Source organism: Pseudoliparis swirei, chromosome 19, assembly GCF_029220125.1.
Source record: "Pseudoliparis swirei isolate HS2019 ecotype Mariana Trench chromosome 19, NWPU_hadal_v1, whole genome shotgun sequence".
In the NCBI taxonomy this organism is placed as follows: Eukaryota; Metazoa; Chordata; class Actinopteri; order Perciformes; family Liparidae; genus Pseudoliparis; species Pseudoliparis swirei.
In genome coordinates, this window is record NC_079406.1 from 21,267,911 (window position 1) to 21,294,697 (window position 26,787).

A 26,787-nucleotide genomic window follows, 5' to 3' on the forward strand; every position below is an offset into this window, starting at 1 on the left:
CTTGAAAACCTGACTGAACTGTAGACAGACCCTTCTCCCTTTGGATGTCTGCGTTGTTTTGAAAACTCTACAAAGAGCGAGCAACTTCCAGCCAGCGTACTGCTGGTGTGGACAGTGAAAGATAGAGCTCAATTTAGTCGCATGTGTTCGCTATTGACCGTATCTCTGCGACTGACCTGACCCCCACACCGGTACATTGATGTTGTCCATGCCCGTTGTGTATGCGCATCCCCATGGGGGAAAAAAACTATTATCCAAATTAGAAGCCCAAATCTGGTCAGAGCAAAGGTCAAAAGGGGAGTCACTGCTGTTTTCCATGTTGGTTGTAAAGCAAACAGCTCAGCTGCAGTGTTATTTTTGGAGGCTTAAGTGGATAGCTATTACTTATATGATTTCTCACAAGCCTTCTTACAGATACCGTATATTATGTTTCACTTCATCTATTGCTTGTCGAAGACCTACAAATTATACATGCATTACATGCAAGGGTACACACACTCAGAGTATTATACTTTCCATCAGGCATTTCACACAATTTCCATAATGTATTCAATTTCAGACTCTTTGAAGTCATCATCACTTTCATTTCTCCCCGAACAAGCTAAAGTAGCAATTTGCCTTGTGTCTTTATATAATAGGCTGCAGAGTGAGTAGTGGAAGTCGGGCTGCCTGTCTTCAGCAAGAAAATTAATTTGCAATGTGTAATGAGACCTGCTTCCATCCAAGTAGTTATTCATGAAATTAGCTGTTTGGCGGATGGATGCAACTGTTAACATTCACACGGTGGTTTGCGAGGTGTCATTTTTTTCCTGCTACTTGTCTATTCCTGTTAACAGGGAATTTAGCAGCTGCTTATTGTTAGTTGAGGAGTTGTGAAGTTTCATGTTTAACTTGTGAATTTATTATGAGTTAAAAGCACAGAGAGGCTGATTATTTGATAGTCTCCAGATGTGAACATAATTTCCCATAGTTTATACCATATGAAGGATGCATGTTGAGTGTATGTTCGGCCTCCTCTTGGTCAGACGTGATCCACTGTTTAGACCCTGAGGAAAAGAGATGTGATCCTTCAAATCATGAAGTATTCAGATCTACAATATGGGTTTTTCACAGTGCCTTGGATTGCATATACTGGCCTGAGGTTACCATGAATATTGCACCGATTCATGCTCTATGACAAACTCCGTGTTGTGTGCAGTGTATCACATTACTTCATGAATTAGAGATGAAGGTTATGGCAGTGGGATACCTCACATTCAATGTGGTTCAGACCAGGGATTCAAAGATCTACCTTGATCAATATATACGTCAACGAGTTAATATCATTGATGCAACATGCAAACTTTAGCATGACATCATTTCTTCGTCTTTCTTCTTTATTTAAAAATTCCGTCTTTACCCTTTACATCACTCAACAGTCAGATATTTGAGAGAGAAAGATAGCGAGTGACGGTGAGTTACAGTAACATTATTGTATAGTGAAGGGAGTTAGCTTCAGGTTAGCCACAACCAGGCTAACTTTCTTCTAAGGTGGACCGGCTGATGTCATTGTAGTAACAAGCTGCTCATTAGCTTAACCGGCAAGAGAAAAACAGGTATATTTATTAATTTTAAAAAAGTTAGGTTTTTCATTTTTTTAAATCATATTTTGATCTCTTTTCATTGTTGATGTAAATGTAACTAATTGTGTCAAATGGCCATGTGATATTGTCTCGCATTAATCGCAGGTCCCTGAATTGAATCAAATCTAAAATATATTGCAGTGATATCAGCAAATAATGTATCATTGTCCAAAGAAACGATATGAGATCGATAAAGAATCAATGTGATAAATATCAATTAAGCTGTATTCTTCTGTATGTAAGTTTGCATGTTTTTCAGCCTGAGAAACAGCTCTAGATTAAGTCAAAGTAAAGCATCTAAATGAACCGGCGGCGATATGTTTACTGCACATACAGTATAACTTGCACATATCGTCCTAAATACCCAATGCACGAACAGACTCTAAATAAAGGACCAGTCAAAAGAAGTGTAGTGGTCATTTTAACTTTACCCACCTGACAGTAGCACTCTAATAAGCTGTCAATGTAAAACCATGTAGCATCACATAATGCACAACGAGCATATAAATAATAAGGCAATCTGCTGGAGGTGTCATTCCCACCGCTTGAATAAATTATCCAACCACTGAGCACCGTATCGCAGAGAAATCACTCGGCTTCACTATTTATCTTTTCACAAGGAGGATATTTACAACAAGATTTATTAAAACATATTTTTGTAAGATGTTGTATGTATATAATGTAATGTGCATTTCTGTTAAGTGCATCCACATAGGTTTAGTTGTGAATCTACACTTTAACATCTGGCCCCTGATATATAGCGGCAATTGTAGAATGTGTAATCAGTTGAGTGTATATGTAGGTTGTATCATATTGACATACTAAGAAGGCCACCTGCATAATAGTCTTGTTTTACATGGACAATTCAAAGTATTGATTTCTTTTGCCATTTTGATTATTGGATAGCATGTCAAGTCCAGACACAGCGCAAGCGAAAGGCCACTGCTTCTAGATTTATGATAATTGTTCACCCAACAAATCTCCACGCTTTTTTCTTTTACAAATTCACCATCTAATCCCATAATGGAGACGAAATAATCTCAAAGTGTTAGTTTAGTGAGGTGCTGCATTGGCAAATGAAACGCATGCACACACACATTCCTACTATGGATACTGTTTAACACCCAATTGTGCTCAAGGTACTATAGGAGTACCAAGAAATTATAACATTTGAATGTAAAGAGATAATTGTCCAGCAAAGGTAAACAGTGATTGGACAAGGTGTCTTAGCAGTGAGTTTTAGTACTCAGCTGAGCATTTTTATCTTTGTTTATTTTAATATTTAACTTTCTTTAAGGCCCCACCCAATAGGATTCGACAACCCGAGAGTTTAAGTTTAAAGATATAAAATGCAACACTTTTCTGAAAAGGTGTATAGACTGATACAAAAGTAATCTCTCTCAGTAATGATTTAGGACTCTCTGGACGTGTGTGCACGGTGCTGTATCTCTTTGTGTCTCTCGCTGTGGCGTACGGAGGCTCAATGCATTTGGCACTCTGATACAAAGCGTTCGTGAACACGGTGTCACGTCATTGTGTGTTTATGTGCCTTTGTGTGTCCACTGTCGGTCTCTTTGTTGTGTTGTACGGACCTTGGGTGCTATTTATGGCTGTGTTAGTGACTATCAACATGTTTTTGTTTGTTTGCAACCACTGAACGGAAGTTGCCATATTTGGATTGAGAAGATGTGAAGTAGTGCGGCCGGGTCCTGCTCCGGTTGCAGCAGCGACCTGTCAATCACAGTAAACCCGCCCTAAAGCATATATTCTGCTTCATGGTCTATTTTACTCTCGATGGACCATATTTGACTCAATGATCATCGTGCTGTATTGAAACTAGCTATTGAGACCATAAACTAATGTTCATTATGTTTACTGAGGTAATAAATCATGTCAGAATAGGGTCATTTTCTCATAGACTTCTATAAAATCTGATTTCTTATTGCAACTGGTGGTGTCATTCAATTCAATTCAGTTTATTTGTATAGCCCAATTTCACAAATTACAAATTTGTCTCGGAGTGCTTTACAATCTGTACACATAGACATCCCTGCCCCAAAACCTCACATCGGACCAGGAAAAACTCCCAAATAACCCTTCAGGGGAAAAAGGAAGAAACCTGGAGGAGAGCAACAGAGGAGGATCCCTCTCCTAGGATGGACAGATGCAATAGATGTAATGTGTACAGAAGGACAGATTTAGAGTTAAAATACATTCAATGAATATGACAGAGTGTATGAATAGTTCATAGTAGGCATATTCCACGATGGAGACCTCCATGATCCATCAGGCAGATGGCGGTGGGGAGGAGTCTCAACAGGACAGTGGCGCCAGACGATCCATCAGGCAGATGGGAGAAAGCAGAGTTAGTTGATTGAGAGATGAAAATTCATCCGCTGGACCAGGGCAAACCTGATTCAGCCCTAACTATAAGCTCTGTCAAAGAGGAAGGTCTTAAGTCTACTCGGTGACTGTGTCTGCCTCCCGGACTGAAATTGGAAGCTGGTTCCATAAAGAGGAGCTTGATAACTAAAGGCTCTGGCTCCCATTCTACTTTTTAAGACTCTAGGAACTACAAGTAGTCCAGCTCCTTAAGATATGATGGAGCATCACCAATCAAGGCTTTGTAGGTTAAGAGAAGAATTTTAAAAGTGATTCTTGATTTTACTGGGAGCCAGTGCAGAGCAGCTAGTGCAGGAGTGATGTGATCTCTTTTCTTAGTTTTAGTGAGAACACGAGCTGCAGCATTCTGGATCAACTGGAGGGACCTAAGAGATTTATTAGAGCAGCCTGCTAATAAGGAGTTGCAGTAATCCAGTCTCAAGTAACGAACGCGTGAACCAATTTTTCTGCATCTTTTGAGACAAGATGTGCCTGATTTTTGAAATATTACGTAGATGAATGCAGTCCTTGAGATTTGCGGAGTTAAAGGACAAGTCCCGATCAAAGATAACGCCAAGATTCTTTACAGTGGTGTTGGATGCCAGGGCAATGCCGTCTACAGAATCCACATCACCAGATAATTGATCTCTGAGGTGCTCAGGTTTTGTCTGAGTTTAACATCAAGAAGTTGCAGGTCATCCATGTTTTTATGTCTTTAGAGTTAATAGAGTTAATAGAGTTAATAGAGTTAATTTATGATTTCACTTCTGCATTGGCTTCACTCAGCAGAACCGGAAGTTGCCGCCTGGTTTATTTCTGCTTTAGAACATAACCGCCGAGAAACAATTGGATAATGACATTTTAATCTTTAACGGATTTGTTTTCACTATAGGTCCCTTTAGTTTTCACTATAGGTCCCTTTATTCACTCTCTAGCTCACTCGACCACTGCTGCGGTCTCTCACTCACTCACTCACTCACTCCCCCACTCCCTTACTCACTCACTCGTTAATAAGGAGAGGATAACTGTGTTTAGAAAAACCGCAAACCAACAATGTGACTATTTATTCTATCTTTAAGAAACCTGGATATTTTTTAAACAAGAAAAGAAAACATTTTCAAAATATTTCTCGGGATTCTTTTTACCTTCACCTGAGCTACTTAATGGAAGTGCTCATAAAGTGGGAGTACAATCAATGCTGATTAAGATGATTATGTCATAGCCATTAGCTTTGGTGAAGATTGGTCTCCTTATGCTCTTGAGAATTGAAGTTGATGACTGCACTGGGTAAAAGTAAATGTTGACCAGAAAATCCCTGAACTTTTTGTATTAACATGAAACGGCAGCCACATTTCTTAAAAGTATTCATTATCATCCCTGCTAGGAGATTATGTAATTGATTGTGTGTCTCTGCTTGAAAGTGCGCGTGCATCTCTATGTCTGTATGTCCATGACTAATCTTGGACACTCCGAGACTCGCCAGACAAATATTTGTTCTGCTCATTTATGGTATATGCTCTTGTATATGCGCTTGTGGTTGCAGTGATTTACACTTTTTGAAAGCATATTCTATTGGTAGCTTATTCCATTGACTGTTTTTTCCCGTTGACTGCTGACTCCTCACTACTCTTAACCGGCCAGTTGGGACAGCAAGTAATTAACATCTGCTTCTGTTTGAAATCTAGTTTCCTCCTCTCAGTTTGTTTGGCTAATGGACTGACAGTTTTTATTCATAGGAAGCATTAATAAATCAACAAAAAGCATTGCAGAGGGAAATTATTAGAATGGGAAAACACGATTAGCTGAGTTCATCGTTGGTTAGTATTGTATTTGTGTGTGTGTGTGTGTGTGTGTGTGTAAGGGGGGGGGGGGGGGGTACGTGCGTGTGCGTGTGTTTGTGATGCTCGGCCTCTGAAGAACCAGAGTTGGTGATTGTTGGAGCAGTGAGAAGAATAACTAAGAATTTTTTTGTTAAAAACATTTAGTTTTTGATCAGTTTAAATAAAGTGTGTTTTACAAAGAGTTAATCAGGCCATTAATCCTGTCGTAGTTCGGTGAAAGAGAGAAATCTGTAAAGGTGTATGGTTGTTTTTTTCTGGTTTAAGAGTATTTCCTTTCTTCATATTTTATGACTTCATTTTGTTCTTTTTGTTTGACTAAAACAAGCTAAAGGAGCTTGTGGAATGTAGTAAACTAGCCAAGTGAACAGCTGATCCCGCAGCTGAAACTACACACAGACACGTCCAACCCACTGGGCAGCAACTTGTTTGGGCTAAAACAGCTCACAAAGCTCGGAGAGCTAACAGCTACCACGTGCCACTATGAGTTTATGTTCAGGACAAAATGGATTCATCGAAATTGCTTATTTGCTCTATTAAGTCTCGTGTTGTAATTGGCTTGATTTCCCAGAACACCACTTTGTTTATTTCCCCGTCGGTGTGTGATTCCCTGGCGATTTGATCATCTCAAAAACACATCGATGTTTGTCAAAGAAATATGAAGAAGGGAAATCAATCCCCTTACAAAGCTAAGTGCAGAAAACCGCAGCATTCAATTTGATTTGAGCTTGGATCTATTTACCTACTCTATGAGGTACGAGTGTGAGAAGCTACAGCGGAACGAAGGGGCAGGCTTTACTGTCGAGATCGGGTTTTTTTCACAGAGGGTCATAAAATGTGAATGCTTTGGCATCACTAGCCTAAGAAATGCATCCACTCTTAAGGATGAGGCAAGGTCATTTGAGCTCTACGCATTACTGTGGTACAATCGCCCTGCGATACATTGCGCACATAGAATGCAGTTATTCAGGTCCATGGGAAATGTGCCTCCGTGTTCTCAGGCGAGAGTGAATGGGAAGATTCAGGATCCTCTTGGCTGGAGAGGGATTACGTTCCACGGAGTCTCGTGGGAGAAAGACACAGATGCTGCATTGATCCTGTTGATAAACACTGAATGGCTGTAAGCTCGAGTGAGTGTCAGGTTACCAAACGGAAACACCAGGACGGCCTAGAATGAAGTTTAGAGCAGTGTATGGAGGACTTTCAATGTGGCAGAATGCATTTTTGCTATTTGCCAAAAAATTACATCATTTTCCCATTGCAATGTAATTGATTTAAATTGAGGTGAATAAGAGGCGGATGAACATAATTCCCTGTGCACTGTGTAGCATTTTGGAACCTATAGTCATGTGTGTCTCTAAAATAATGTGCGATTGATTTATTTTTCTGGAAAAATGTTTTTTTAACATTTTGATAACCTTCATTTGATTGGCAGTATCACATATTTTGTGGGGGCTGGGGGGATATAGATAAGTGTCTGAAGAACAGACTCAGAAGACACGGGTGCATTTGGAAGACTAGGAGCTCCGACAACATCTCAAGAGCAACAGAGCTGAGGCTGTACAACACTTTGGTGGTGCAAGTCTTCCTGGTTTGGTTGGAACAAAGCAGTTTATGTGTTCCCTTACAGGAGACTAGGAAGAAACGTCTGTCAGTACTGAGGAGTTACTGGAAACAGCTGAAATTAGGGCGCTGAGTGAGAAAGTGAAGTGGCGGAGATGGAAGACCAGAAAGACACCTCCAACACTCTGGGTACCAGAAGGAAAAGGAAGAAGAGGAAGAAGAACAAAAACTTCCTGGAGGCACACCATTGAGAGAGAGAGAGAAAGAAAGAAATAAAAGAGGGAGGCTTGAATCCATGGACCGTGGTGCAGACCATTATATCAGAAACGCCCTTTTGAAGGCCATGAAGATAGGTCACAGATACTTATTTATTTATTATTATTGACCACTTTAGTCTCCAGTTCTAAAAAGCCCCATGTCCTCTCATGTGTTAAGCTGAAACCAGCACACATTGGCATTTTTCCTTGATAAATAACTAACAAATGGTTAATTAGTTGTTGATATCTATCAATGAATCGATTAATTGTCTCTGCACTAATCAATTAAAAGTAATGGAGATTCGACTTTTACTTCTATTTAGGTTTTAATAATGATCAACATTTTATATCCTGGTCATTTCGGCCAGGTTAATCGCACCATAAATTGTTTTCTATATCAGCGCTTTCCTTGAAACAGCCCTATAAAAGACGAAAGCCACCTAAAGGAAACAGTAAGAGACCTTCACCGTGTTCACTGAGTGGAACTAGACCCTCCTGACCACACGGGAGGGGACCCTTTATGGACAAGACAGAAGGCCGCACAGGGAGGGAGAAAAGCGATCTCGCCCCTACTGCGCTCTGATTTGCGCAGCGTGAAATGACCGTCCCGTTTGTTTGAACAGGAGCGGCGGCTACCCATCAGGTAGTGTCCGCGGAGAGGGGTCCAAGAGGCCCTCGTGAATTTAGGATACATTCATAGAGTCTCCAAGGAGGTCCACTGATTGCCTGCAGCACTACTAATTGATTTAGTGCAAGGTCGGAGTCTGAAAGACAGAGGGTAAAGACAGGAATTTCCTGTTTCTGCATCTATAATTCAATGGCTTCCTGTGTGTGTGTGTGTGTGATTGTATGTGGAAGAAAATGGGATATATACATTTATTAATTCCCATGTGCCTGATATAAATATCTGCCTCATGATACAGTATACAGGACTGTCTCAGAAAATTAGAATATTGTGATAAAGTTCTTTATTTTCTGTAATGCAATTAAAAAAACAAAAATGTCATGCATTCTTGGATTTTTATTACAAATCAGAAAATATTGCAAGCTTTTTTTAAAGATTTATAACAGCTGAGTGTTTGTTTTCATGATATTCTAATATTTAGAGATAGGATATTTGAGTTTTCTTAAGCTGTGCCATGCTTGCAATATTTCAGTTGATTTGTAATGAATCCAGAATGTGACATTTTTTTTTTTTTTGCATTACAAAATTATATGCCAAAATAATCTTTACACTGGATGTAATTGAACTTACTAATGATCTGGATATTGTTTTTATACATATAAAATATCACTGTAGAGTTTGCTTTGTTTGCATTCAACAAAGAAAACTTGTGAAGCTTTTCATTTCCACTTCTTATCCATAACGTTTTGCTCCCTGACTATTTGAATAGTTTCATCACGTTTATCTGTCTATTTAACTGTTTTTTTATTATTTATTTCAGCAAACCGTTTATCTTTTACTTTTAACTTCCCTTTTCTCTGCTTGCTAACTAGTTTGTACACACTTTCTTTATAACAGAAAGTTTAGGTTTTATTTTTAACTGTAATCTTTCCACAAATGCTGAAGCAACCCCTGAAGTAGAAGTCCCTTTGTTTGGAAATCAAAGTTGTAAATATAGATATGTCGGCCTGTGCATTGCTTGCTCAGCCATACTAGTGGGCGATGCTGTGTGTGTGTGTGTGGGGGTGTGTGTGTGTGTGTGTGTGTGTGTGTGTGTGTGTGTGTGTGTGTGGGGGTGTGTGTGTGTGTGTGTGTGTGTGTTGGTAACTGGGCTGTGTTGAGGTATTCAAGCTGTCCAAACCAGCAGTCTGCCAACACGCCCGCTGCTCTGTCCCTTTGAAGGTCTGGTGGATTTCCCTCTGGTGTCTGAAGACTCTTCAAGCAGCCACACAAACGGACGGCCGGCTTCATGAGAGGGGTCTTTGTTTTGTTCTCTTCCTCTACAATGCTCCAGCCATTACAATTGAACAAACACTGCAGTGTTGCGAAATCTGTTCTTCAATTCTTGCAGCTGGAAGATGAAGATGGACAATAATCGGAGATGGAGTGAGGCTATTTTTATTCGAGGCGCTTTAATAGCTAAAAAATCTCTTCATAAATCCCAGAAGCAATTAGGTACCAGCAGAAATTACTCATTTGAACCCAAAAAAACATTTCAGAGTACATATTCGAAGGAAAGAAGGAAAGTGGTCCCTCTTTTACTGAGTATGTGAAACCATTTTATTTTGAGAGCACCTTGCTTGAGGCTACAATGACCTATAACTCCCAAGTATTTTGAAAACAAATTTTAAAAAGTCGCCATTTTCAGAACTTGTAGAGTCTGTCGTGCTGAAGGAGGAGAGGAAAAAAGAGGCTGAGCAGTTTATTGGCTCTCTGAAACAGAGGAGGTGTATTCCATATCAACATGCAAAACTTTCAACGAGAAAAGGAGACTGGATCAGACCAGGATTTCAAACAGCCTCAAAGCAACGTGAGCGACTCTTACTCAACCCCACAGAGTCCCTCTCCCCCCCCCCCCCTTCTTTGAGAAGAAATGCATAAAAATACTTTCCATCACACTAAAGAGAAACATCTGTCACTTCAGGGGCCTTCATCCCATGTCACACAAAACAGGTTTATGTTTACTAAATGCTAAATGTCTCCTGAGGAACCGTGGCAGCATTACGGTCTTGGGTACGGGATTTGTTGGGTGGATCCCCAACCACGGAGGTTCAGGCCTTAATCACATTTCCAGCTGGTGCTTGGATCCAACTTTATCTCCTGATGGATTTTGCACCTCTAAGCTCAATCATGAAACTTTTTTGAATGGCTCCATCTCAGACAGCTGACTGGTTCACTGCGTCACACAGCGCTGGGACGGACTTGTCTGTGGAGTATTGAGTATATGAAATTAAATACTGAGTCGTCGGGGAAATTCTGGGTAGTTTGTGTCACGTGGGAGATCTCATTGTGAAAAAAAACGGTCCCATTTAAATGTTTTATGTGTTCATCTCATGAACAGACGTTCGATTTAATAAGAAGCCAGAGTTAGAGGATATGCTTATTGTTTGTTCCAGCCATGACATTGCCTCGTAATTAGATGATGTCCTAATGTGATATTGACGATAAGAATATATTCTCCAATAACACAGACTCGTCATGGCCAATAAAGTCAGATCATTCTTTATTCATTCATTTTATTTGATAACAAACCACACCAAAAGAAATCACAAGGTCAACCTTTGTATATTGAATGTTGTTTATGTCTGGATGGAGGTCTTTATTATTCAAATGTGGATGTAAAACTACATGTATGCAGAAAATACTCACTGGGTTATCTCACACTGAAAGCATAATTAAGGGACCTTGTGAAACCAAGGCTCCTATGTGGTCGTTTTATGTGTAATCAATGGAAATTGTAAGGAATTCCAATAACCAGACAAAGCATTATGCATGGAATGCCTCTCCTCTCCCCATGCTGGTCAAAGTGTGTCCTGGGGGTATATGGTGATGGGGGCGAGAGGGGGTGGGGTTCACTTTTCCCCGCAGGCCATTTCATTTGGGACAGAGCAGGGAAATGTGCAGATGAAGGGTCTTTTTTTTTTACATTTAAGTATGGAGACCGTAAATCTTGAAAGAAGGCTCCTGCCACCTGCAGGCATTTTCATCAGATTGATTGGAAAACACAATTCTCACAAGGCCCATAAAACAGAGTCCAATGATCAATGTGTGAAAGCCAAAAGCAAAATATTTCCAGTCGTTCCGGTCAACATTTATAGCATTCTGTATCTTTTGTTCATGGCCCTTAAACTACAACTGAAAGGATTCTCCAATTAATCGATTAGTAAATGGACTGAAATAATATTTGAACTAATTATATGATGATTTTAATACAATTATTTATTTTTATTCTATAAGGAAAAATAACAAATATTCAATATTTCCATATTCTCAATTATGATGATTTACTTTGAGTTTTTTATAGAAAGCTAGAAATCCAGTTATTGTTTTTTCTTTTTATTTATATTTCTGTTCTACAGTTCATAAACCAGCTGTCCACTGGGTGAGAGAGCTGCTCTTGATATTGAAAAATGTCTTATCGCAAAGCTTTCTTGCCAATGTGCTTATGATTTTGACTGGCAAGACTAAGCTTCACATAATTGGGTACAGTTACTTCTTTTGCAGCTCAGACTTTGAAATGCCACAGCCAAAAGAAAGCATTAGTCTCATCCTGCGTTGAATGTGTTGAATGTCTTGCAAGAGATGTGGAAATAAGATAGTGAGATAAAGCTGAATAGCCAAAGTGTTTCAAATGCCTCATTTGCACTACATGAGTCAGACCATGTTTGGGCTCAGTAGGAATGTTTGGCTTGACCTTAGAGAAAGAATTCATCTGAGCATGTGCAGTTGATCACAGTTGATCTCTTTCACATACTAATAGACAATTATAATTGTCTAAGCCCTCAAACTGAAAAGTTAGCAAAAATGAAATGTACACATCATGGAAGTCTCAAACCACCAATGAGGGAGGGAAAGAAAAGAAGAACAAATTAACTACCCATGCAAAAAATGGAAAACCCACAGCTCCCCCCAAATTTTTACAAAAAGAAATCAGACACATAATACTCCGCTAAGTATTTCCAGAGTCAACCGTGATGTTTGCTCTCCTGTCCATCATTCTGTGGCTCTACTTTTCAGAAAAAGACTACAAGACTTCTTTAGCCATGTTTCCAGTTCGGCTGCACGGAGGTGTTCGTAGAGGAGAAGCACAAATCACTTTACTGATTCAAATCAGTCGGTGTAGTCTTCAGAAACCCCACAGAGCGTATGATTGCTTCTCCTTTGTTTTATTTTGTCTCCTTGTGTTTTTAATGAGGAAGTAGCGCACTGTGTGTCACGGTTGTGTTGCTTTTGTTACCTTTAAGTGAAGATCTGCTGTTAAAAGCTACTGAATGTCAGTATTAGTGGCTTATCCGTGAAGTCGGTTCAGAAACAAGTTTAATTAGTTGAGGTATATGCAAGTGTTAGCATGCTGTTAATGTGGTGTTAACAAGGTGTTCTCCATGTTGCCCAACATGCTAACAGTAGCTAATAAGAACTACACTTTAAATTGCAACTGAGGCTGGTGGATATGTTCTTACTTCTGCAGCTATTTGGACATAAAGGACAAAGGAACATTTTGACCCCATGGTTGGGCAAGAGGAAAATGTATCACAAAAGAGAGAGGAACTAGATATCTTTTGTTTTAGAGGCTGTGTTAATAAAAAAAGAGAGAATATGTCCACAGAAGCCCTTCAGGTATCAAACTCTTGAGATCCTGTTGTAACATTTGTGATGCTAAAGCCTCCGTTTGGGTGATTCACGGCTCAATTCTTCTTGTTCCATTCCACTGGCTCAGGTTCACGCTGCGAGATTTATGTGACGCCATTGAGATCTTAAACATGTCTTCCTGAAGATGAATGTGATGTTCCTGGGCAGCTCACAACGTTTCTGTACTGTTGACGATTCGTACCAATTAGATTTTTTTTACAGAGTAAATGATTACAGCAGAACTGAACCACAGAAATCTCAAACATTGATGAAAACCAGCAGGTCACTCTGCAGCCATGTTTGTATTCTCAAACTGTTTTTCTTACTTGTGTTTATTTGTATGCAGGGTGAGCTAAAGTGCACTAACCTTACTTGAGGTCGGCTGATTTCACATGAAGTAGTCGTTCATCATTGTAGTTCTGAGGTAGCCCTCCAAGGTAGCAATGGTATGCGTTGTGGTAACTGATCCTGACAGGGCTAATGTAGGCTGAAGATTGTTTCCATATGGGGCCTGGTTTCCAGCAGTCAGTTTGCATGGGTCGAAAAAACAGCTCTCATTTCATAGTTTGCCCACTTCGAGCATGCAATGTGAAATAGTTAGACAAGTTTCACACCAGAAGTCATAACAATGCAGTCCACCTGTCACCTTTAGCAGATAAATCAACAGCAGGTTTCCGGAAAGTCTTCTGTTGGGATGAAAATGCTTAAAATACAAAGCCCAGTCCTTTGAGGCGGCTTTTCAAAAACAACAGGACTTTCAGAAAGCAACTGACAAAATTCAAGGAAACAAGGACATTTAAATTGGAAAAGTCATACGCAATCTAATAAATAATAATAGAGATGAAGATGGAGTTGAAATGTATGGAGCTGAAACAAAGAATTAAGAGTAGTCTTGAAAGTCTTAAGAATGAATTAAAAACCAACTGCACTCTTGTTCTATAGCTTCTCTCACGCTCGTTTCCTTTGTTTTATATAAAAACAGGTTACGGACAATACCAGACATTTTTGCTCTGGGTTATTGTTACAGGTATGTTTGACTATTGTTTTACGTTGTATTGACCAAGCGATACAACATTCTATTGGAAAAAGTTCGTTGATTAATCTCTAACTAATATAACTTTGTTGCTGCTCTAAAATGTACAGTAAATATAGTCAGCTGTACGATGGTCACATTTTTATTCACCTGAGTTATACCATTTCTTCTTTAAAAATCATATACAAATTCAACTTTATTGATTTTAGGAGATCAACAGCAGTAGCATTAAAATATGTTTTCCCACATTTCCCACTGGTGGCCACAGAAGGCCACACGGAGGCCACACGGACATGAGCTGGGAATGCTGATGAGGCGACTGGAGGATCTTTTTTTATTGCTTGCGTGTTTCTCCTTGAAGCAAACGGACGTTCCCAAAGCTCGTCAAAGTTCTTTATTTCGCCACCATCATCGTCTGCGTTAGAAAATGTTGGATGCGTACTGATGGGCTGAAACCTGCTGCACTGAACGCAAAGGGCCGCGTCTAGTGGTGTGACGTCACTTTGGATGTGGAGACACTCGTGATTCTTTATCAATCACACTTTACTCGCGAGACTTTGACTGCTGGATAATTTGTGTTCGTGTGTTCGCCGAATTAATCCCTTTTGTCAAAATCGCAGTGTCCGGGTTCATAACATCATCCAGACGCCATCCGTGGATATCTCCGGCCTCTATTGCATCTAATAATCTGCTGATTCGCTACAGTGGTATGAACAAAAAAATAAACAGATTTAGCTTTGATTTCATTGCAATAAACAGATTTTTTTTTTTCAAAAGGATGCCAAAATAACCACGTTATGATGCCGATTTGTTAAAAGTCTGAATGTCTGCATCGTCAACCCTGTCGACGGGATGACAAGTCACCTACTGGTTTGGAGCCATCAGTGCTATGCTAACATTGCTGTTGTTCCATGAACAGTCAAAACTCTGCTATCTCGGCATAAAAAAGGCAGCAACATTATGTTTTACACCGTAGACAGCCTACTGCCTACAGTTCACAGAAATACATTATTCACATTGGGAGGGGAGGGGGGGTGGGGAAGAATCTCAATGCTGATGAGCTTTCGCGACACACAGTCATGTGAATTCAGTGTATTCGGCAAATATTTTGTTCGCGTTTAGTGTAAACACCTCATCGGACTGAGGGGTTTCGAAAAAAGAAAAAACACATTGATACATGTCTTAAAAGTAATAGGAAGACTGCATATGTCCCGCAGCTGCAATAACATATTGGAAAAATGTCCTATCTTTTATCTCGAGTGCTCTCCCTCCTTCATCTGCATCATCTCACAATGAAAGCAATATGCTACCTTTAGATCATTGCAGTCTGAAGTGTTTTGATCTTGGTGTCAGAATAAAGGACTCTTTCTCTGCAGTCCTTACTGCCTCCCACCCCAACCCCTTCACTTTCTCTTTTCATTTCTTCAAACAATAGCCTAACTTCCCACCCCCTCAGTTCTCAAATGAGCCTCTATCGAGTCCACTTCTCGCAAGGCCGACTATTTGACCTCTCGGTTTTCCGGACTTGAAGCCGACCTTGCTGCATAATGTGGAGGCCGTTATGTGTGTGCACCCACCCAAGCTCGACCCCCGAAGCATGCTGCCGCAACAAAACCCACGTTCCAGAGCTCCTGAAGCGATTCTGGCATGGCTTCAGAGGATGACGGCCGACGGTGGGGGAGCGTCGAGTGGAGGATGTGTCCAGAGGTCCAGCCTCTCGTCATGCTGGGTCCCAGGTGTGCATCCTTTCATGGACATCGTGTGTTCTCACAATTTCTCCATCACATTTGTTTTGTGCATTCTGGGTGAATGAGCCTGCGATTCAAGTGCAGCTACAACTGGGGACTGATAATAACAGAGAAATGTCAACCACAGACGACCAGCAGCAGCGGGGAGAAGAATGCTTAACTTGACGAAGACACATTACTGTATACATATTCGTATTCCGTATCTGCCGGCACCGATTAGATTGCACTTTATGTCAGTGTGCAGTGATTGATTGGCAGGCATCAGCCGTAGAATACTTTGTTTAATCCATTTACTAATTAATGATATTAAATGAGATGTGTATCTCATGTGATGTGTTAGAAGTGCCTTAGGCAAAAGGCTGTCGAGAGAGGTAGCGCCATAAAAAGCAACGGTAAAACCCAAACCCTCTTGAGGAAGACAATTTGAGAAATGATTTGTGGTTAATATGCAAAGACTGAACACACGTTTGACTCTTCTGTAGCTAAAGCAGGAGGTGTGTAAACCAGATAAACGACTCGACAAGACATCCAATTTCAATTGTTTATGCCACAGTAGTAAAAAATGACAACTGCTAGGCTGCGGTTACATTTAAATCATACATGTGACTTCACATTCTTCTGTGCCAACGTGCTGGATGCCAACAAAAAGAAAAATGTGATTACTCAATCGCTTTTTTCCGATCTTTGTCGAGTAACTGAAAATATTGGGATTTGTGATTACAGTCATTGTTGTAATATTGATTCATGTGTGGGCAGCAGCACTTTTACTCATGTGGAACTGCAGTTTGAAATACAGTCCTCAACAAAGGGCCAACAGTTACTGACAAAGCAATTTTAAATTCAAGGTCTCCATAATACATTAAGGAAGGTTTTACTTAACCCCATATATCTTCGGATGAAAACAAAACCATACTTCACCGCCCGCTTGTCTCCCACATGACAAGACTGTAATTACAACGGAATATAAATAAAAAGCCTCTTCAGTACAATAATGCATAGTCATGTAAGAAACTGCTTAAGTGAGGCAAAACACCTGAGAATCAATTGGCCTTGGCTGTGTCACTTTGCCTTGTTTGAGAGAAATGATGAACACTTCCTGTGAGTTTGATTTAGTGAAGGTCAGACAATAAGTATCAGGACAGCTTGGTTTCCACTCCCCAGCACATTGAGTGATGTGGAACATTTGAACAGATAAAACGGTGATATAAAAGCCGCTCTCATCATATATTAACAATGGATTAGAGGACTGTGTGCTACCACTCAGTGACACACCGTCAGAGAATAATCACCATCCTCTGCAACTCATTGTTGTGATTTATTCTCACCGATCTTATAAGTGACATTTCCAGCAGCGGCAGGCAGCTGTTAAAAATATATAAACGATTTACTTGCCTTCTCCAGTTTGAATTTGGTTTCACCTCTGACTGCCAGGCGTAGTCAGAAATATGCTCCGATGCATCTGTAACTAAACGCGGTGATGTCAAGGTGAACTTGAGTCCACTTGCCACTGCATCAAGGAGAGAAACGTGTCCACTGTAGAGCAGAAGGTGTTTAAGGGGTATTTGGTACCTACTTAATAATCGCAATAAGTCTTATTACTGATATAGATTTAAAAAGGTGTCACATTTAGAGGTGATGAAAATCATAGCCTTTGTTTTATTTCAAACCACCCAGTGTGCTGAAGTACAGCAAAAAACATCACTGTCCTCATACTGACATCACATTTTTCTGTGGCTGATCTCCAAAACAAGACAAAGAAAGAGTGTGTCGGTAATTGTAAACACATTTTCACACACATTTGGACAGTTCTGGTGAAATGAACTGGTCTTTATCCCGCGGGGCGTCATGGTTGCTTAGCGTGGTGGCAGGAGAGGGAACGGCCACCAAGAGGAGAAAGTCTTTTGTCAGACATCCGTCATCTCATCTTCCATCTCATCCCCCTCCATTTCACCTTCTGCCTCGCCTTCATCCTCCTCTTCCTCCTCTGAGGTCACGTCCAGCTCGTGCATCTGGGAGATGCACTTTGGACACGAGCAGACGAACAGGTAGTTCTCCCTGGGAAGAAAATGTTCCGCCAGTCACATTGTTGCACCTCCAACCAGCATTGAAATTAAATCAAACATTTTACACTCAGCGGTTCAGAAAATCTGATGACTCACACCGGAACAAATTACTGATGAATACTTTTCATTCAGTGGGAGGGATATGGGGGCTCATAATTATTGGTGTCGGCATTTATTTACAGCAACCGGCTGGATTGCTCCGTCTCGAGGTTGAGAGAAAACATTTCCGCGTCGCAGACGTTTTCAAAACAAACAAGCCCCACTGAGCGTTGGGGTGTAATCCAAAGATGGACTGACATCATGTTGACGTTTCCCCTCGCAACTCTCTCTCTCTGTGCAGGAATAAGTCAGTTAGCCCTCTCTCCCCTGCAGCTTGTTCAGAATGCAGCAGCAAGACTCCTCACTGGTGCCAGGAAGATAAAATACTGAATTGATTTGTTTAAGAATTGGCTGGACCAATACTTGGTAACTCCTCCCTCCTTTAAGATCAGGCGGCCAATTACTGCTCTCCAGTCCAAAGACCCAGAAAGACCAACGGCGGTCGAGCATTGTAAGTGGTTGTCCTTGTTATCTTTAACACATGAAGACCCATCTCTTACTGAGCCCCTTATTTACCATCATGAAGACATACCTGACCACACTCGTTTGTCATAACATTTTATCAATATTCTATTAATTTAACCATCATCTCTTATTTATGTATGTGGTTGTATTTGATCATTCCCAATTTTGTTTTGGTGTGTGTGTGGGGGAGGTAACGTTGGTTGTTTTTAAATGTGCAATAAAAAACAGCCTTGACTTGACCAATGGGTAGCCATTAGACCCAGAGCATCCCTGCCTCATTCCCACCGCATGATTGCCTGGAGGGCTTTTTATTGATCCGGACTTCATAACAGCACAACTTTGCTCAGGCGAATCGCCGGAGGGATTACAGATTCTTACCTCAGAACTTTGTGTCTGCTATGGCGGCTTCGGTCCCGCTGACAGCAGTCCAAATAACTGATGCAGATCTCCTGACGATTGAAGGAAACACAGTTGAACTGGCTGAGGGATCAGCGACTCCATACGAGTCCTGCAAACACGCCACTGGAATTTTTCAAATAGCAGAAGTAACTCTTTTTTTCTTCTTCCTTCGAGCAGGACGTTCATCTTTCTGCGAGTGGAATATCACACAAAGCACTCCTGTCTTTGGGAGTTCTCAAAGGAGAGCGTTGCTGTGAAAGTAGCATGGCTGCTGCGACAGTACTGTGCCACACAGATGCAAGGCTTCTAAATCTTTCTGACAGCTTGACAAACCAACTCCAATCCTCAAACGCTCAGCCTCCTAATACCAGCTGACAAGGGAGCACGCAAAGCGAGAGAGGGATGTTCTGTGCCGGAATCTATCACTCCGAACCCAGACGTGTCAGCTGACCTCTCCTGGGTGGATGTCACTAAGGGCGCTGAGCTGGAGCAGGAAATTGTTGTCGGGGAAGGACGCCTCTGCGTTGGGTATGCAGCTGTGGTTACCTGCAGGGGTCAAAGAAGACAGGAAAAAAAAGGGGGCGGGGTGTCATTAGTGCTGCCTTTGAACTGAAGTGACAGCGCTCACAACATGGAGATCATGGAGATCATGTTAGATGGCGCCGCGGACGGCGCCTCGGTGTCTTGGTGCGCGATTCTTGCACCTTCCGCCAAAAAAAGTTCCTCGTTTGTTTGTGAAAACATTCTTTGGCAATAAACCTGTTTCTGATTCTGATTCTGATTCTGATCGGCACTTACATGAGCTTTGAAGCAGAAACAGTCCAGAGCCCTCGCAGTTCAGGAAGTCTCCCGTTTCTACGGAGATGAGACATGCGTGATTGTTGAGATCTAAATACAGATTGCATAATAGTCACAGCAGTGGCATCGGTTCCACACAGGCGATAATAGACACTCATGCAATTGTCAGTCTGCCCCATGAATAATTGACATCAAAAATGAGATAACAATGTGACCTTTCTCGATGTCCTTGTATAGCTGATCGATAAAAGAGTCCAATTGCTCCTTCTGCTGGGCAGGGAGCTCCAGTGCATCACAGGCATGAACCCACCGACTCAAAGAGCTGAGCAGAACAACAAGAGCAGAAAGAGAGAGCGTTACTCGAGCCGAGTCCAGATCCAGGCCTAAAAAGGGAAGGACGAGAGCGACGAGTGTTTACCTCGTGCCGATGCCTTGCCCGTTGGTTCCTACCAGAGCGAACAGAGAGCGGAAACCCTCAGGGACAAACCACTGCAATGCAATCACAGCTTTACTCATCCATGTCGGAAATCATTGAACACGCACATGATTTGCAACAATGTTGACAGCCGTTAACTGTTTCACTCTTTTCAAATGAACTTGAGCTCAAGTCTAATATCACAGTACACTGAAGATCTTTTTTTTTAGTTCGGACCATTAGTCGGGACCAAACAAGCAATTTCAAATGAGTCAACTTGCACAACAGATGTTAAGATGGCCATTGTTTACCGGTTTCTCAGGACCAAATTATAAATGAATTCAAGAGTTATAGTTTGATATCTTTAATATGAAGCCAAAGCCAGGCAACGGTTATCTTAGCACACTGTATACAGACAGTCGGCCTTTCTGAGGCGCTAACCAGCTGTGTCATGTGGGATTATGTGCTCCAGTTTGTCCGGGCAGTGACCTCCTGGACCCTGAGCTTCAGAGGTGCTGCTGGATCGAGCTTTTACCTTTGGACAGGGTTAGGCCCAACGGATTACCAGACATGTCCAGTCTTTATGCTAATCTAAGCTAGCCAGCTGCAGCGTCATGATAGGAGAAAAGTGATCCAACTCTCGGCAAGAAAGCATATTTCCCAAAAAGTCAGACTATTCATTTAACCAAGAAATTCATCGTCAGAGCCGAGAGCTGTGAAGCATTTGGTGAGACATACGCGGGAAAACATGGAGGAGGAGGCAGTGGATGCATTTTAAAAATGTTCTCTCCCTTACCCGACTGAGATGATCGTCATGAAGTGCCGCTTTAAAAAGGCTCTGTAGCAAAGCCAGCTGCCCCTACAGAAACAATGTCAGGGGGATTAAAATGACATTTTACATAACAGAAAACAAACATCAGCATAGACCGCCAGTGGGAATTAAACCTCTTTCAGGAGGGAGCAACGCCGTCACGCTTTGCTTATTGAGCCATAAACGACTAATTAGCATTAGAGCATGACATAATCTTTGAACTGCTAGACATACTATGCTCCTACATTTCTTAAAACTGACGTTCAATTTATTTCTGGTAAAATATACTAGGATTTTCTAAGGGCATACTATATACTTTGGCCTTTTTTGACAATTTCCAGCAACAGATCTGTGTGGACTGCATATGCATATATATATATAAATATACACACACACATATACATATATATATTAGGGCTGTGAAACGATTAAAATTTGTAATCAAATTAATCACAGGTTTCTGTGGATTAATCATGATTAATCACATATTACCGATATTCTCGGTATATTTTTGTGAGAACATAAAGATTTATGACAAAAGACGGATATATACATTTATACACAGGGGTGCACATAACTTTTTCAGTGAGTTACTCAGGTGAGTACCGGGAGATGGTGATTGGTACTGACTCCATCTGTAACGTCAGCTTTTGTGACGTCCACCTACGGGGAGACTTATTGGAAGCTAATTCTGCGCATACGTTAAATGCGTTTTAAAAAAGTAACTAATTAATCCTGTAATTTAATCATAACGCGTTAACGCGTAATTTTTCACAGCACTAATATATATATATATATATACACACACACATGTACATACTAGTGCTGTGAAAAATAACGCGTTAACTCAGTTAATTAAATTTTTAGCGCATTTAACGCATGCGCAGAATGAGCTTCCAATCCTTCTGTTGTTGGTCGTCGGGACGAAAAAAAAGTCACTTGCAAAATGAGCTTCCAATACACCACTTCAATCTGAACTATGTCCGCTCTCATGCAGACGGTCGTGCTGTTCATCGGTAATGATCCTTCCGCAGGTTCACCTCCGGAAACCTTGTTACGACTTTTACTTCCTGTAGATCAGGGGTCTCAACACGTCGATCGCGACCTGCCAGTCGATCGCGGCGTAGTGTCGGTAGATCGCATGACATTAAAAAGATTGGCCCGCCCCCTGACATGTTCTCTATAGCACGTCTTTGTTCTTTTATTAAACTAAACGTCTGTTGTTGATCGTATCTCCACAGCAGCATGTCATTTCTGTCTCTTCGCGTTGCGTTAACACTTATCGATCTCCGTCTCGCGCGCCACAGAGCTCCGTGCGCGCGCATCGGGACCGAGCAAAAAAAAAGTCACTTGTCAATCTGTCCACCTGTCCGTGTCGGTGAGGTTTCAGCTTTGCAGCGGTGTCCCCACCGTCCCTTTCATCACGGCCCAGTTCATGAAGAAAACCCACACAGTCAGTTTGCCTCAGCAGCTGCTAGAGGAAGACTAGAGGCCTTTAGATTGTATCATGGTGGAGTTAATGGTTGACAAACAAGAGAAAAATGCTCTGTTTAACCCTCCTGTTACCTTTACATTTACTAACATATTTTACCCTCGGGGTCAATTTGACTCCAGCAATTAAAACCTCAGAAAATTATTAGAATTAATATTGCTTCCCAAGTTTAAGTGTGAGGTACTTTATGTTTGTTTGTTGACTACCTAAATAGCCCTTTAAATAAATAAAAAAGTTGATATTTCTTATATGTTTGACACAGTGAAAAACAGCCTGGGGTCAAATTGACCCCAAAGAACACCGACATTAAACATTGAATGGGGTCAAATTGACCCGAAAGGTAACAGGAGGGTTAAACATTCTGTTTAGGATGAAGATGTATTAATGTTCCATATGGAAGAAAACTGCTAAATAACTGCTGAGTTGCAGCACCATTGTATAGAAGAATGTATAAATGTATATATCCGTCTTTTGTCATAAATCTCTATGTTCTCACAAAATATACCGAGAATATCGGTAATATGTGATTAATCATGATTAATCCACAAAAACCTGTGATTAACCCGATTTAATCGTTTCACAGCCCTAATACATACATATTTATATACACATATATATGTTATATTACAGTTTATTCATCTTATATGTGATATTTAATCCCTATATTTTGACTTTGCACAAATGTATGACTAAACTGTCTATTTAATGCCATGCTATGGTCAGAATGTATGATTACTTTCTATGATATGAGGATAACATTGTTTTTATGACTACATACAAACTATGCTATGACAGTTTTTACGACTGATGATTTGTATACTGTGACTTCTTTTATGACATACTTTAACGATGACTTTTTACAAGACATCTTCATGGCATATTACACTGACAATTTAAAGATTTTTTTTCACGGGCTACTATATACTGTGACATCTTTCTGACGTGGTGTACATTCAGCACCCCCTCCTAATTTTATGGTAACTTACTCTGAACTTCTCTCCCAGGAGCTTATGGGCGATCTCCTCTTCCTCATTACCCGTCCGGCTGCAGAAGTGGGAAAACAGCTGTTGCCAGTGTACTTTGTCTTTGGCCTGAATGACATAACCAAAAGTTTTCAAATCAATATGTGCATCAAATTATGTACCGTTCCCTGGTAATCGCCTGACGCCCATGATGGTAAAGTCTATTAAAAACATCCTCTCACCAGGTGTTCACCTTCCAAAAATAATGTTCTCATCCAGCTTTCTTTTCTAGGACATCTGTATTCGTCAATGCAAAGTTAAATACATGCTAGGTTAAAAAAACATTTCAAAAGTATGTGATGTGGACGATAAAAATCTAAATTAAACACATGTTATGTCCCTTTTCCAGCAAGGCGTTTGTGTTGTATATCTAATAAGATTAGATCACACGAGAATGAATCCAACCAAAAATGGATTACTTTCATCTCCTAAATTGTTGTGTATAAATAGAGACTCACTTGTTTGACAGCAGCTACCATTCTGACCATAAGCATGATGCTGGAGGTCTCTGGAGGATAATGCATACTCCTGAGGAGAAGGAAAGTCTTCATTGAGTGAATTACATCTTTTTTTGTATACAGAATCTGCACACTTGAAGAGGGTTCACAATGAAAATCTGCATAGAATGCCCACTCACCTCCATGCATCTTTAAGCTTGTTGACGGGATGGTCCGGATCGTCGTGGGAGGAGCCTAAACACAGAACTCGATGGTACTGATCTTCCGCAGCTTGTCGACACTCGCTGCTGCAGTACATCACCTACAGAGGGACAACAAACAGTTTCTGTCATCAACAACTGGACCCTCAGGTCTTCGTCGCCTGGCCACACATATTGTGTGAGGTCACTTTAAATCAGGAAATGAGTTGCATATTTTTGAATATACTGTGAGGAACATCAGGATTTTTTAGGTTTTATTAAGTAATTACGTCTGTAAAAGTATGAGAGTCGCCCATGTAATTCATTCTCATTTCATGCAACTATTATATTTGATAATATTGACGTATTTGCATATTCTTGTACATGTATTGGTCAACTTCTGTCAATGTTAAGAAGTGTCTGTACTGCTTTGGCAATACATGTTTCTGATCCATCAAGCCAATACAACTTAATTAATTTGTTTTAATTTTTGTTATGATTGTATTTCCACAGACAATAGACTGACTGGGACACCTCAGTGCATGTTTTGAAATAGAGTTCATAGAGCTTTAAACAGAAATGGCAATACTTGAGGGAATGAGAGATATCAATATTACAAGTTTAGATGTATCCGAAACACATGTTTAGTTTAATTCTGTGCTTTGTTCTTTTTTATTTTAAGTGTATGTTATTCTAATAATAATTAATTGGGTTTTATTGTACTGGTCTTTTTGAAGCACTTTGTAACTGTAGCTAAAGTCATTAATATCATCTCACTGAAATAAAAAATGCTTTGTAGCAGTTTAAAAATGCCACAGATCAACAGTTGTCTCAGTTATAAAACAATACCACTGGCCTCAAGATAATTGCAAACCATTCGGAAGTACAGCCGGCTTAAAATCAATGCCTCTCCTGTCTCAATTTGGATCTGAACACTCTTACTCTCCTTCTGTGAGGTACAAATTAAAACTTCGACAGAAAACGTTGAGGCTTTCCAGAGCCGTCGCCAGTCAAATCCAATCGTCACCGTATCCCGCTCGGACTGACCTGGCACTGAGGGCAGCCTTGGTGCAGCTCTGGTCGAACACGGCAGAGCTGAGGATGAGGGAGGCTGAGTTCTGGGATGCCGCTGAGTCTCCTCGCATTCTCCTCTGCAGTCTCCAGAGCGCGTAAGCAGTACTCACAGGCTGGGAAAGGAGCAGAAGGTAAAGCATCCCTGCAGACCCTGTTGCTTTAATCCTACATCAGACTCCTCCTAAAACCTAGATTAATCGGGTATTTGACAAATCTGGTAAAGAAACATGTTTTTGTTGTCCCCGTCAAGAATATATTTCTATATATTATTAATGCAACTTCTGCCTCATTCCTGGTTATCGAAGGCAAGAAGCAGGTAAGAAGTCCAGGAGGCGGGGGAGGCATGTTACTGGGAACAAACATTTCTTGGACAATATTTAGAACAAAACTGTTCTTCTTCTGCTTTTTATTTATGCGTGTTGACTGTTGCAGTCACTTACTTGCCGTAATCTTTTATTTTATCTACTCTGTTCATAATATAGGCAAACTCCCGGTTCCTGGACGGCTGACCAAGACGTTGTTCCTCCACTGAAGAGTTGTTATGCACGTGTAAAATGCAGTGGACATCTCACCTCTGTATTTATACAAAGCATTCCACTGGAACTGAGCAGAGACCAGAGGCCGCTCAAGAAAAATGGCGTCTTCTTTCTTGATGCTCTTTTTGGCAAAGAGACCTTTACCCTGAAACAAGAACAACAAACACACATGTATGTTCTGCATCGATCTTTGAAAACACAGCGGTCTTTGCTTCCTTTAAACCCGGCTGGAGCCAAAACGCTTCCACTTAAGTCTCAGAGATAGAAATGTACTCACAGATGGAGACATTAGCTTTCAGATCAAAAGCATTTGCTTACTAAATGTTGTTTGAGCGCTCGTAGCATCACAGGGTTAAAGGTATTGAAAGAGGAGGATTCCTGCAACCCTGTAAATAACATGCATTATGCATGTGGCTGAATGTATTTATCAGCAGCAGAGATTACAGTAGACAGCACTGACTGAAATAATGAGATCTGATCTCCTGAGTTCGGGACACCACCTGCTTCACTTCAATGCCAAGGACATATTTATTAGTTTATTCTGACGTGAATCAACTGCCAAACGAGCTTTCTCTCTGCCCTCCAACACACACTCAAGCTCAATTGAATGATTTGGTTTCTTCTTGCTTCGTGAGCTCAGCGTGGACCCCTCCACCCATCCACCATGTCTGGGTACATGACGCAACAAAGTTGCATGCTCCATGTGCATCACACCACCATAACTTTAATGGAGGAACATGGTGGACGTGGCTCCTTAGCGGCACACGTTGGTTTTGATTGGCCACAGCAGACTGCACTAACGGGTCGTGTTGGACACCAACAGATCTAGGATCAGGCATCCTTTCCTGAGCCAGTCCAGCTGCTCCGGTCCTCTGTGAGCTCATCCGGCTCTGCTCTGCGCAGCTGTGATCCGCACCGACAGCCGACATGCGTCCTCCGCATCGCCGCTATGGAGCGATTTACAGCTCCGGATCCGCCTGGAGGTCTTTCGTCCGACCCGCTCTGAGCCGCCTTACCTTCACGTTGTTTATAAATCTAACGTCCACGCAGCTGGAGACTTTGCCGGGGTCCACGCAGAAGGAAAACATGTCATCCACGGGAGCAGCCATGTTTCTGTCGACCTTTCCCCTTTCAACTCTGACGTCTTATCGGCGCAGCAGCGACCTCTGGCGGACAACACGTGCAGTGCAGGGCTGTCGCAGCCCCAACAGAGAAGCTAATTGATTTATTTTACTCCGAG

The 26,787-nt window shown here is 41.1% G+C and overlaps 1 protein-coding gene across 2 annotated transcripts; it reads right to left on the reverse strand.

Moving 5' to 3' along the window:
- Positions 1 to 16,265: 16,265 nt before the first annotated feature.
- smyd5 (SMYD family member 5) lies at positions 16,266 to 26,786 on the reverse strand. Of its 2 annotated transcripts, none has more exons than XM_056439394.1 (13): positions 26,564 to 26,786; positions 25,584 to 25,692; positions 24,985 to 25,124; positions 23,938 to 24,059; positions 23,759 to 23,828; positions 23,265 to 23,369; positions 20,772 to 20,834; positions 19,979 to 20,049; positions 19,776 to 19,882; positions 19,561 to 19,617; positions 19,214 to 19,308; positions 18,742 to 18,812; positions 16,266 to 17,791 (listed from the first exon to the last, which is right to left on the reverse strand). In XM_056439394.1, the coding sequence occupies exons 1-13, from the start codon at positions 26,654 to 26,656 to the stop codon at positions 17,641 to 17,643; spliced, it is 1,254 nt and encodes a 417-aa protein (XP_056295369.1). In that variant the 5' UTR covers positions 26,657 to 26,786; the 3' UTR covers positions 16,266 to 17,640. The 2 variants fall into 2 exon arrangements, with proteins under 2 accessions (XP_056295369.1, XP_056295370.1); XM_056439395.1 differs by having other exon boundaries at positions 17,703 to 17,791; positions 18,742 to 18,871.
- Between the last annotated feature and the right edge of the window lies 1 nt (position 26,787).